Source organism: Toxorhynchites rutilus, chromosome 3 (assembly GCF_029784135.1).
Source record: "Toxorhynchites rutilus septentrionalis strain SRP chromosome 3, ASM2978413v1, whole genome shotgun sequence".
In the NCBI taxonomy this organism is placed as follows: Eukaryota; Metazoa; Arthropoda; class Insecta; order Diptera; family Culicidae; genus Toxorhynchites; species Toxorhynchites rutilus.
The window spans coordinates 54,263,319-54,275,675 of NC_073746.1; the positions used below are offsets into that span (position 1 = coordinate 54,263,319).

General features: G+C 40.6%; 2 protein-coding genes across 4 annotated transcripts; both read left to right on the plus strand.

Moving 5' to 3' along the window:
- The first annotated feature begins 4,499 nt into the window (after positions 1-4,499).
- Positions 4,500-8,186, plus strand: LOC129773142 (uncharacterized). Its single transcript, XM_055776716.1, has 3 exons — positions 4,500-5,443; positions 5,506-6,414; positions 6,476-8,186. The coding sequence occupies exons 1-3, from the start codon at positions 4,500-4,502 to the stop codon at positions 8,184-8,186; spliced, it is 3,564 nt and encodes a 1,187-aa protein (XP_055632691.1).
- On the plus strand, positions 7,656-11,365 carry LOC129778195 (uncharacterized). Of its 3 annotated transcripts, none has more exons than XM_055784939.1 (3): positions 7,656-10,820; positions 10,880-10,947; positions 11,005-11,365. In XM_055784939.1, exon 1 carries the CDS (start codon positions 8,208-8,210, stop codon positions 9,783-9,785), a length of 1,578 nt encoding a protein of 525 aa, XP_055640914.1. In that variant the 5' UTR covers positions 7,656-8,207; the 3' UTR covers positions 9,786-10,820; positions 10,880-10,947; positions 11,005-11,365. The 3 variants fall into 3 exon arrangements, with proteins under 3 accessions (XP_055640914.1, XP_055640915.1, XP_055640913.1); XM_055784940.1 differs by having other exon boundaries at positions 7,656-10,701; positions 10,759-10,820; positions 10,880-11,365; XM_055784938.1 differs by having other exon boundaries at positions 10,880-11,365.
- The last annotated feature ends 992 nt before the right edge of the window (positions 11,366-12,357 follow it).

The window sequence follows — 12,357 nt, forward strand, 5'->3', positions numbered from 1 at the left end:
TTTTACTGTGAAATTCCTAGTATTTCTAACAAAACTCATCATTATAATATCAGATTATTTTCAGACACAATTCTCGTTCAAGATTTTTCAGCCACTTGCAAATCACATGTTTCTCCTTTACATGGAATAAATGTTTTATACAAAAAATATGATAGACCAAAGACAGCCATAAATCGGACACTCCCTTCCTCGAGTTCTGCTCTTATCAACACATTCTACGATACTTTTTATTGGTATAGATAGAGGAAGATATAGGAGTGCGTTTTATCACATTAAAATCCATTTCCTGTGTCATATTTCAACCATTATAGAAACATTTCTCATACCCAAAAACCCTCACATCCCAAATTGTGCTTGATTAGTTCTCGAGTTATGCAGAAGTTTGTGTTTCTTTTGTATGGCAAACATTTATTGCACCCTAAAACCTCAATATGCCCAAATTGGTTTCATTTGCTTGATTAATTCTCGAGTAATGCAGAAATTTGTGTTTCATTTGTACGGCAGCCCCGCTTAGAGACGGGGATGGATAGTCTAACCATCATAGAAACATTTATTGCACCCTAAAACCTTCACATGCCAAATTTGATTTGATTTTCTTGATTAATTCTCGAGTAATGCGGAATTTTTGTTTCATTTGTATGGCAGCACCACGTACAAGTTAGCGATTCTGCAAGAAAGAATCGATCTAATGAGCTGCATATTCCAATGCCCTGCACGCTGCAAATCCATTCAATAGCAAGGCGCCGAATGCTTACTCCAATTAGCTACCGTATGAAATTTTCTGTCGAAATTACATTTTAGCAAATTTCTCACACGAAGATGAATCTACATCACCCAATGCTGGAAACTTTTAGTAATTTCATTAAAATCTGAACACAAACAAAACATCCGTGCGGAAAATTGTGTCATTGCTCTTGATTGTTCCCACAGAGGAAGTATGAAGCTTCGTGTTCCCAAGACTCATGCTCTCGTGCTCATTAGCCAATAAAGTTGCTTCCGGAAAATGTTCACATGGCTAAATACCGATGATGCTAACGACGATAGCAGCTATGACGATGAGTGACGTGCCAAACCCGCTCACCACGGACGGGTTGTGTATTCAATTTTGCCTCGCTCTGGGGTGAAGAGTGAACACATCATTAACATTAACTCGAATTCAGGCGCCTCGTCTGGTCTGGAACGATAGCATATTTACACATCGACATTAGAGAAAAAAGAGAGGCACATTTCGTAGTGGAAAATTCGATGGTCTTTATAATTTTCATTATAAGTTTAATTAAATTTACCCCCATCGTAAAGAGCATTATCAGTTTTTGGACAGTGTTGAACACCCAGCCGAACATGTAAGTGAACATGAACGACAATAATTAGATGTAATCGCTAAATTGTGTCCAAATAAACTTATAGTACCTGTAGAGCAATCGAACATTTTTTGGAGTTCTCAATACAGGGTTGGAGTGCAGCTTGCATTATAATAGGAGTACCGGTAAGATTCTTCGTTTTTTTTCAAAAAATAATGCTTTATTCTGCAAAAATGGTTACAAATTTAATATTCAAAGTATTGCCAATCGCTAGTCACAACTTTTTTCCATCTTTCTGGCAATTCACGGATCCCTTCGCGGAAATAATCGGCCGGTTTGTCGACTAATCACGAAACGATCCAATTTTTGACTTCATCAAAATTGGAGAAGTGCTGATAAACCAGGCCATGTTGTATCGATCGAAAAAGGTAGTAATCGGATGGAGCAATGTCTGGAAAGTACGGCGGGTGGGATAGGACCTCCCATTTCAGCGTTTCCAAGTATGTTTTGACCGGTTTCGCGACATGTGGCCGAGCATTGTGATCCTATGGTGTAGCATATAAGGACTAAAATATATGGATCTACTGCCAAAATGTTTTATTTAGTACCCTATACAATGTTTTCCATACAACTGGTGATTTGGTTTGGGGGGGGAGCTTTTTACTCCCTTACCCAGCCAGATCCTTTGCAAATATATAAAAAATATTTTTGTACCGCGCAACACTGAAAAAAAACTGAAAAAATTCACACATATCTAGAAAAGCCGTAGGAACACATTTAAATATGAATTAGAGTAGAACTGAATCTCTAAATCACAAAAAAAAATTCTAAATTTCAATATTTTTTTTATACTTAATAACTTTATAACTTTAAATGATTGATTCTATAGTTATACATATAAGAAATTGCCTTGCAACCATAGTTCCATTATCGACAGACTTGAAGAATAATATTTGCTCCTAGTGTTTTTTTTGTATTTTTAAGAATCTTATATATATATATATATAAAAATGGATTTCTGTCTGTCTGTCTGTCTGTCTGATTTTTATGGTTTCCGAGTACTACTGAACCGATCGACATGAAAATTGGTATGTAGGGGTTTTTGGGATCGGGGAAGGTTCTTATGATAGTTCGAGACTGCCATACAAATGAAACACAAATTTCTACACTACTCGAGAATTAATCAAGCAAACGAAACCAAAGTTGGCATGTGGAGGTTTTAGGGTGCAATAAATATTTCTATGGTGGTTAGACACTGCCATACAAATGAAAAACAAATTTCTGCATTGCTCGGGAATTGATCAAGCAAACCAAAGTTGGCATGTGGAGGTTTTAGGGTGCAATAAATATTTCTATGGTAATTAGACACTCCTCCTCCCTCTCTAAGGGGGGCCGCCATACAAATGAAACACAAATTTCTGCATTGCTCGGGAATTAATCAAGCAAACGAAACCAAAGATGGCATGTGGAGGTTTTAGGGTGCAATAAATATTTATATGGTGGTTAGACACTCCTCTCCCCTCTCTAAGAGGGGGTTGCCATACAAATGAAACACAAATTTCTGCATCACTAAGGAATTAATCAAGCAAACGAAACCAAAGTTGGCATGTGAAGGTTTTAGGGTACAATAAACGTATCTTATTGGTTAGACATTCTTCTCCCCTCCCTAACCGCGGCCTGTATGGCCTGCCATACAAATGAAACACAAACATATTCCAACCAAACATGACAATTGAGTCGGTGATTGGCACTAAAGTGGCGGAAATAGGCCGACGAAAAATAAGCGAAGATAAAAAAAAAAAATGACAATTGAAAATTTTCGGAAAACTCTGAAGGAAAATGGGAAGAATTCGAAAAATTCAATTCGAATATGTTCTACAATTACATATTGACAAGCGTTGTTAGTTCATTTGATGTTTGCGCTAACGAAATTGATCTTCGTTCGAAAGTGGAAGTGGATTTTAATGTGATAAAACGCACTCCTATATCGTCTTCTATCTATATAATTAAAAATGGATCGCCGAATATGTTGGTAACAGCAAAACTCGAGAAAGGAATTGTCCGATTTAGGGCTGTCTTTATTCTATCATATTTTCGGTATCAAACATTTATTCCATTTAACGGAGAAACATGTTATTTGCAAGTGGATGAAAAATCTTGCACGAGAGTTGTGTCTGAAAATAATCTGTTATAATGTCGAGTTTTGGTAGAAGTACTGAAATTTTATATTTAAAGATAATTTTAAACGGTAGATTAGAAGATATCAATGAACAGTTCTGCGATTGGACCCATGAACGTGCGCTTAGTAAGAAAACGTGGATGTGATAACGAAAAATAAATTTTGGGCGGAACGAAATTTGCCGGGTCAGCTGGTTATATATAATTTTTGAAATCACTTCAATATGACCAGAAGCTTCCGATATGCTGATTACCAACGAGAGACAATAAGAATAATTAACAACATATGCCATGTTGATACACATGCTTCGTATACATGTAAGTCCAGAATTATTTGTATAACATGTACGGAACTTTTTTCATTACAGTCAGTCATTACAATTGTTACGAACCTTTGGTGTCGTGCGCTCCCATCTATAATTACCTTGCCCTAATGACGATCAAAGTTGTGTTGGTTTGTTTTATTTGTATTATGTTTTGGTATGTTATATGGGTTATTGTTTAAATTCAGAAGTTGAAAAGGATCCTACGGAGGCTGAAAGTTCCTTTATGTAATGTCGATTATAGTCAGTAATAGAAATAGTGTCTATAGTGAAATATATGTTGAAAGGTGAGACCTGTCCTATTTGTAGAAGGATTAAATAGTGTTACAAGCCAACCATTTCAGATTACGACAATATTGCGAGTGCGAGAAGCTTCAATAATAGTATACCACAGTTAGATCAGAACATTGCGATTCGCTAAGGTAATCACGTATGTTTTATGATACATTTCAATTCATCAACAGAGTGATTACGTTTATAGCCCAGGGCAATAGTCTTACTGCGGTCGGTCGGAAAGTAGAGCACGAGAAGGAAAGAAGAACACTAAACGTGAGTCTTATGAGATTAAGATAAAATGTAAATTTGTCATATATATCTCCTCCGTAGGATTTTAAAAACACTTGAAATACAGTTTTTGCAAAATCGGAAATCGATTTATTCTTTCCTGCCACAACATTTTTTAAAATCGTTTATAAGGATGTCCGACCGAGAAACTGCAAACGTAAACTTAGACTTAGTAGGTAAGCGTTCGATAAAAAGCGTTGATAAAAAGAAAAATAAAGAAGCTCAACAAGAATCCAATGAATTATTATTAAGTGGTAATACTCCCTTTGCAACTGGTGGCGCAGCCACAACGGAATGTAAGGCTGGAACATCTGAAAAGGAAAAATGTACTCCACCCTCTGTAGAAAATAACTGTCGTATCTGTAACTCTGAGGATGATAGTCGAATGGTACAATGCGACAATTGCGATGGTTGGTATCATTTTGCATGTGTGGGCGTTTCACAAGAAATAGAGCACCAAGATTGGATTTGTACGGAATGTGAGTCAGCAAAAAGTTCGCAGGAGAATGCATTAGGCGCTAAAAAGAAAACTGTATTGAAATCGAAACCACTCCAAACTAAGGAAGAAGACATTAAACAGAAGGTTACGGTTGGTGATGTGTTTCTGGAATTACACGATCAGAACCAGAAACAATCTCGAAAGTCGTTGAAAGAAGGATCGGTGACTTCTGGGTTATCAAAAAAGTCGGCAAAGACATTGTTGACAATACAACTCCAGAAAATTGAGGCTGAAGAGGCGCTTATGAAGGAAGAAATAAGGCGAAAGAGAGAGTTAATAGAGAAAAAATTCAGTGTATTAGAAGAAATAGCTGAAATAGAATCAGAAACGAAATCCGCTGGTGTGCCACATACTAGTTCAATGGTGAAGGTGAAAGAATGGTTGAACGATGACCAGGCGATGAATACTGCAGATAGAGAAGCTCATGGTGACGAAGATTTATGTGATTCCGATAATGATGCAGCGATATCAGGCAAAGGCGAAGAGGCGTGCGAAGATGGAAGTCAACATAACTTGTCAGGTCAGCAGGTGAGGATCAGCGTAAATCTGAATTCAATCCACCTAAGCGATCGACTCCAGTAGGCGTGGAGGTTCCGCATACATCTCGTACATTTCGTTGTTCAATCCACTCCGAAAAAAGAATCACTCGCGAGCAGATTGCCGCCCGCCAGGTTGTACCACGCGATTTGCCAAAGTTCAGCGGTAATCCCGACGATTGGCCAATGTTTTTCTCCACCTATGAGAGTACAACGACAATGTGTGGGTACAGAGACGAAGAAAACATGATTCGCCTACGAAACTGCCTGAAAGACGAAGCTCTCGCCGCTGTTCGAAGCTTCCTCATGCACCCCTCAACCGTTTCCAAGGCAATAGCAGCGCTCAAGCTACGATTTGGACAACCACATACAATAATTAGATGTCTTGAGGAGAAAATATTGGCGATGCCTCCAATAAAGGGAGACTCCCTGGATCGACTAATAGATTTCGCCTTGTCGGTACAGAATCTGTGTGCCACTATTGACGCGTGTGGAACGAAGGAATATATGAAAGATGTTACGTTACTCCACGAATTAATCAACAAACTGACATCATCCCTGAAACTTGATTGGGCAAGGTATCAGAGAACACTGAGCAAAGTCAATTTAGCAATTTTCAATAAATGGATCTATACGTTAGCCGAAGATGCATGTGCAGTTACTGAACCACACAGCAATCATAAGGGTAAAGTTTTCCTAAATGCACACTCGGAAGAGCCCGCTGTCGTTGAAGAAAGATCGTCCATCGGTGAGTCAATACATAACGCGCGGGTTGCCGCTGCTACTCACGCTAAGTCGAGTAATTCTTCACCGTTTGAATTGCTGCCACGTGGCTCGAATACAGACGTCATAAAAAATGCCCAGTGTGCAAAGGCGGATGCACAAGCGTCGGATTATGTAATATCTTCGAGAGACTGTCATATGGTCTATAGCACGCGGGATGAAAATATGCCGAAGGTGCCTCAAACAACACAGAGGAGGCTGCAGTGGCAAAGTTTGTGGGAAAAATGGATGTACCTTCAAGCATCATCCATTGCTTCACAAAGACTTTGTAATATCTCACGAAACAAACAGCCAATCGAGTCGCGAATCAGAACATGACCTTCACACGCACCAAACGGTTTCGAGCGGTGGATTGTTCCGCTACGTCCCAGTAGAGCTGTATGGAGCTAGGAAACATATTCGATGCTATGCATTCCTTGACGACGGTTCCGCCCTTACACTTATGGATCAGCAAATTGCGGATGATCTTGAATTATTCGGAGCGGTCAGTCCCCTGTGTTTAAGATGGACTGGAGGTACACACCGTTACGAAGCGAACTCCCAAATTGTGTCGGTGGACATATCTGGGTGTGAAGGTAAAAAGTATCATCTCCGTGAGGTAAGAACTGTAGGGGAACTACAACTGCCATATCAATCCCTCGACATGGAAGAATTGCAAAGGAAACATCCGTACTTGTCAGGTCTACCAATAAATTCCTATCACGAAGTACGTCCTCGCATCCTGATAGGGTTGAAACACGCCAACATCACCCTAGTTAGACGCAGTCGCGAAGGGCAACAGGGTGAACCAATTGCTGTGAAAACCAATTTGGGATGGACGGTCTTTGGAGTTATGCCCGCGGAGCAGTCTACGAATATGGTACATTATACCTACCACATATGTTCTTGTGATGGAGTTTTGCAACAAGCTGTAAAAGACTATTTTTCTCTCGATAGCTTAGGAATAGCGAAGTTAAGTCATACGTTCAGTTCCAATGAAGACGAGAGAGCTTTGTCACTATTAAATTCGCTAACACGTTGCATGGGGGAACGCTTCGAGACGGGCCTCCTTTGGCGCTATGATGACGTTCGGTTGCCAGATAGCAGGCCTATGGCTCTCAAACGGGCAAAATGTCTTCGAAGCAGAATGACAAAGAACCCTCAATTGGCAGATTCACTTAACAACATAATCGCCGAGTATCAATCGAAAGGTTACATCCGAAAAGTTTCGCAGAGTGAATTGGTTACGACTTCTCAGCGTGTGTGGTATCTTCCAATATTCCCGGTTTTTAATCCCAATAAACCCGGTAAATTGAGGATTGTGTGGGATGCGGCTGCGCCGGTACATGGAACCTCACTCAATTCTGTTCTTCTGACTGGGCCAGATCAGCTAACTTCACTCATCTCAGTACTGCAAAAATTCAGAGAACATCGATTCGCAATTTGTGGGGATATCCTTGAGATGTTCCATCAAGTTAGTATTAGAAAAGAAGATCAGCAATGTCAACGATTTTTGTGGTATGAAGGTGACGAACAGGAGCCTAGTACATTTGTGATGCAGGTGACCTTCGGTGCGTGCTGCTCTCCGAGTGCAGCTCAATTTGTGAAAAATAAAAACGCAAAGAGATTCGAAGTCGAGTTCCCGCGTGCCGCGGCTGCTATAATGAAAAACCACTATGTAGATGATTGGCTTGCAAGCGCTGAGACGGAAGAAGAGACTATTGAACTAGCGAGAGCAGTCCGGCACGTTCATGCGAAGGGTGGGTTTGAAATGCGGAATTGGGTGTCCAACTCCCCTAAGATTTTATCAGCCCTTTGCGAGAGACCAACAGGTTCCAAAGATTTGAACTTAGGAGCTGCATTAGCTGCGGAGAAGGTATTAGGAATGTGGTGGGATACATCGACAGATTCTTTTGCCTTCAAAATTTGTTGGACGCGGTTGGATCATGATCTTCGGAACGGATGTCGACGACCAACGAAACGAGAAATGCTCCGTATACTGATGACCATTTTTGATCCATGAGGGTTGATTGCACATTTTCTCATGTTCCTGAAGATCATTCTTCAAGAGGTATGGCGTTTGGGTGTACAATGGGATGAGGCTATCCCTGAAAAACAATTTGAGAGCTGGATGTACTGGGTAGAACTGCTCCCAACATTAGAAAATGTTCGCGTTCGAAGATGTTACCGGCAGGAAACGTCTATCAGCAACAGTAATGTCATCCAGATGCACACGTTTGTTGACGCCAGCGAGAATGGAATGGCAGCCGTTGTTTTTCTACGCTGTGAAGAAAATGGAAGAATTGAGTGTACGCTGGTGGGAGCTAAGACTCGTGTATCTCCTCTGAAGTATATGTCCATCCCAAGATTGGAACTCCAGGCAGCGGTGATTGGGACTAGGTTAGCCGATTCTATTATGGAGAATCTTACCATCAAAATATCAGAGAGATTCTTTTGGTCAGATTCCCGCAATGTACTGTGTTGGCTAAACTCTGATCATCGTCGTTATAGCCCATTTGTCGCCGCTAGGGTAGGAGAGATACTAGAATCAACGGATGTCAATGCGTGGAAATGGGTACCCACAAGATCTAATGTTGCCGACGATGGGACTAAATGGGTGCGTCAACCAGATTTAACTCCTAACAGCAGATGGTACCGTGGGCCAGATTTCCTACGGCAGAGTCGAAATAATTGGCCTGTTATGTTGCTTAAAAACAACTCAACAAATGAAGAACTACGACCTAATGTATTATTTCATCAACAAACGACAAATCCAGTGATTCAAGCAACTAAATTCTCGAGGTGGCAACGTCTGGTGAATGTAACTGCATACGTGGTGAGATTTGTCTCGAACGTTAAACTCCGTCAGAGTAAACTACCTTTAAGTGTTGGACCTTTGACTAGCCTCGAATTACGCAGAGCGGAGGAGCAGAATCTCCGGCAAGCACAAAGCGATAAATATATGGATGAACTACTCCTTTTGACAAAGGCAAAGTCTACCCGAACGATAGCTAGCGTTCCCAAATCAAGTTCACTGTATAAGCTAAGTCCGTTCGTGGATAACAGTGACATGTTGAGAATGAAAGGAAGAGCCAACGCGTGTGAATTTCTCAGCTACGAGACTAAGAATCCAGTTATCCTGCCAACAGATCACCCAATCACCAATCTTATTGTTGCGAGCTATCATGATAGGTTTCATCATCGAAATCATGCGACGGTTATTAACGAGATTCGTCAAAAGTATCACATAATTCGTCTCCGAGCAACACTCTCCAAGGTCAGGAAGAACTGTCAGCGATGCAAGAATAGGGATGCAGTTCCGCACCCTCCTGAGATGGCAGAACTACCTTTCGCCCGACTAGCTGCCTTCACACGACCATTCACGCATGTTGGGGTTGACTATTTCGGACCGATTGAAATTAACATTGGAAGGAGAGTCGAGAAGAGGTGGGGGGTATTGCTAACGTGCCTTACAGTGCGAGCGGTTCACATAGAGGTCGCCGCTTCATTGAGTACCAGTTCGTGTATCATCGCACTCCGTAATTTTGTGTTGCGACGTGGAACCCCTAGAGCGTTTTATAGCGACAGAGGTACAAACTTTGTGGGAGCCCGTAGAACTTGAAAAACACCTGAAAAATATTGATCAAAACGCGATTGCTGAGGAATTTACTAGCTCTGAAACAGAATGGAACTTTAATCCCCCAGCTTCACCTCACATGGGAGGGGCCTGGGAGAGGCTAATTCAGTCTGTGAAACGAAATTTAACCGAAGTTCTGCGTACAAAACGACTCACAGAGGAAGAACTCCGGAATGCGTTAATCGAAATAGAGAATGTGCTAAATTCACGCCCCTTGACACATGTTCCTGTTGATGCCAATTCGGATACGGCACTAACTCCAAATCATTTATTATTGGGATCGTCAGGCAGCTCAAAACCACTCACCACTTGTGACGACAATGCTACAGTAGTACGACGAGGCTGGCAGATCTCTCAAATAATGGCGAACCATTTCTGGAGACGCTGGCTGCGTGATTACATACCGGAAATAACCAGACGAACAAAGTGGTTTCAGAAGGTTAAACCAATTGAAGTAGGCGATGTCGTCGTTATAGCCGATCCAAATCATCCAAGAAACTGTTGGCCAATAGGCAAGGTTATAGCTACTTCCCTTAAAGGCGACCAGGTGCGTAGCGCTACAGTACAGACGGCGAAAGGTATATACGAACGTCCAGCAGTGAAGTTAGCCGTTTTGGACATAGCGAGCGAAGAGAAGTAAACCGAATCTATGCTTTCGGTTCACGGGGGGGAGTGTTACGAACCTTTGGTGTCGTGCGCTCCCATCTATAATTACCTTGCCCTAATGACGATCAAAGTTGTGTTGGTTTGTTTTATTTGTATTATGTTTTGGTATGTTGTATGGGTTATTGTTTAAATTCAGAAGTTGAAAAGGATCCTACGGAGGCTGAAAGTTCCTTTATGTAATGTCGATTGTAGTCAGTAATAGAAATAGTGTCTATAGTGAAATATATGTTGAAAGGTGAGACCTGTCCTATTTGTAGAAGGATTAAATAGTGTTACAAGCCAACCATTTCAGATTACGACAATATTGCGAGTGCGAGAAGCTTCAATAATAGCAGAACATTGCGATTCGCTAAGGTAATCACGTATGTTTTATGATACATTTCAATTCATCAACAGAGTGATTACGTTTATAGCCCAGGGCAATAGTCTTACTGCGGTCGGTCGGAAAGTAGAGCACGAGAAGGAAAGAAGAACACTAAACGTGAGTCTTATGAGATTAAGATAAAATGTAAATTTGTCATATATGTCTCCTCCGTAGGATTTTAAAAACACTTGAAATACAGTTTTTGCAAAATCGGAAATCGATTTATTCTTTCCTGCCACAACAATAAATCCTCCCCTATCGTAGATATCGCAATAATGAGAGCAATAATGCTCCAGTCTACATAGTATTCCCACTGCATCCCACTGCTATGCCAGTTATGTCTTCTCTTAGTATGTCAATTATAGCTACAAATGTGTATATAGAAAATATACAAACAATCTGTGTTTGTGAAAGGCAACATAAAAAACCAAATAACTAACCGTATTCTTTCTTGCTGTGACTTTAATTAAAAATATCCACTATATTTCCATACTGGACTCCCCGCATGCCAGAATTTCACATCCGCACACACCACAGTCCGGAAACGACAACCGCTTATAGTGCTTTGCGTACAATCTGTACACAAAAAGATTTATTCATTTTTCCCTTCCTTTCATCGGCATCCGAAAGCTCGAAAGTCATGCCACCCACCGACAACTAGTGCGGCTTTTCAGGAGCCCAAGAACGTCATCTATACACGTCTTGCTGGGGCCAACATGCATCCCCCCGAGACCTTTGAATAAGTAATCAAAACCGAGCAGAAGGACCAAACGTACCAACAGCTGAAGTATATGATACGAAAGTAGACCACAAGCAGATGCAGGCGAGCTAGGTTGAACCAAAAAACAAAAAAAATGGAAAATGTACAGCTGACCGGAAACCATATAAACAAACCAACTTGGGTTAGGTGGAAAATAGTGGGGATTTCTAAGGGAGGTATTTCGTACGAGGAATGAAAATACAGAGATGTTGGAATAATCTAGGACATCCTCCGTTACATACACAAAAACACGAGTGAGCGGTGGAAGTTGGACTGAAATGACCTTACAATTCGAATGATGAATGAAATATAAAAAAGGCTGCTAAACTGCGCATGTGTAGGTCTTAACAGAGGGGAAAACGGAATATTTTCACAAAGTGAACGCAATCTAGTGATTGGTAGTAGAAAAATGACTCGCGGTTCATGTATTGTCTTAAGGGGGTATTTTAGTCAAGAACTTTGAAAAAAAAAGAAATTTGTTTCTGAATTTTAGATATTCAAGGATATACTCTAGATTGGACTTTCGAAAATATCATTATCTACCGATTTACAGCCATTTTAGTGATGCGGTCACTAATTTAGTACGGCAAAAAAAAACTTCAAGCGCGGCTTTCTCGAAACTATTTTTTTTTAACTGGCGTACAAGATATCTCAAATTCTATTGAAGGGCTTTATTCCGAATATGATGTGAATAAATCTTTATATATCTCTATATCGCACAAACCAATAAAAAAAAAGAATCATGAAAAACGTACAATAAAACAATT

Excerpts from the sequence above, each read along its gene's own strand:
- LOC129773142 (XM_055776716.1), top strand. The coding sequence starts at position 4,500 with ATGTCCGACCGAGAAACTGCAAACGTAAACTTAGACTTAGTAGGTAAG. Across the intron at positions 5,444-5,505 it reads CACCTAAGCGATCGACTCCA|AATCACTCGCGAGCAGATTG; the intron begins GTAGGCGTGGAG and ends CTCCGAAAAAAG. Across the intron at positions 6,415-6,475 it reads AGTTTGTGGGAAAAATGGAT|CCAATCGAGTCGCGAATCAG; the intron begins GTACCTTCAAGC and ends CGAAACAAACAG.
- LOC129778195 (XM_055784938.1), top strand. The coding sequence starts at position 8,208 with ATGTTCCTGAAGATCATTCTTCAAGAGGTATGGCGTTTGGGTGTACAA.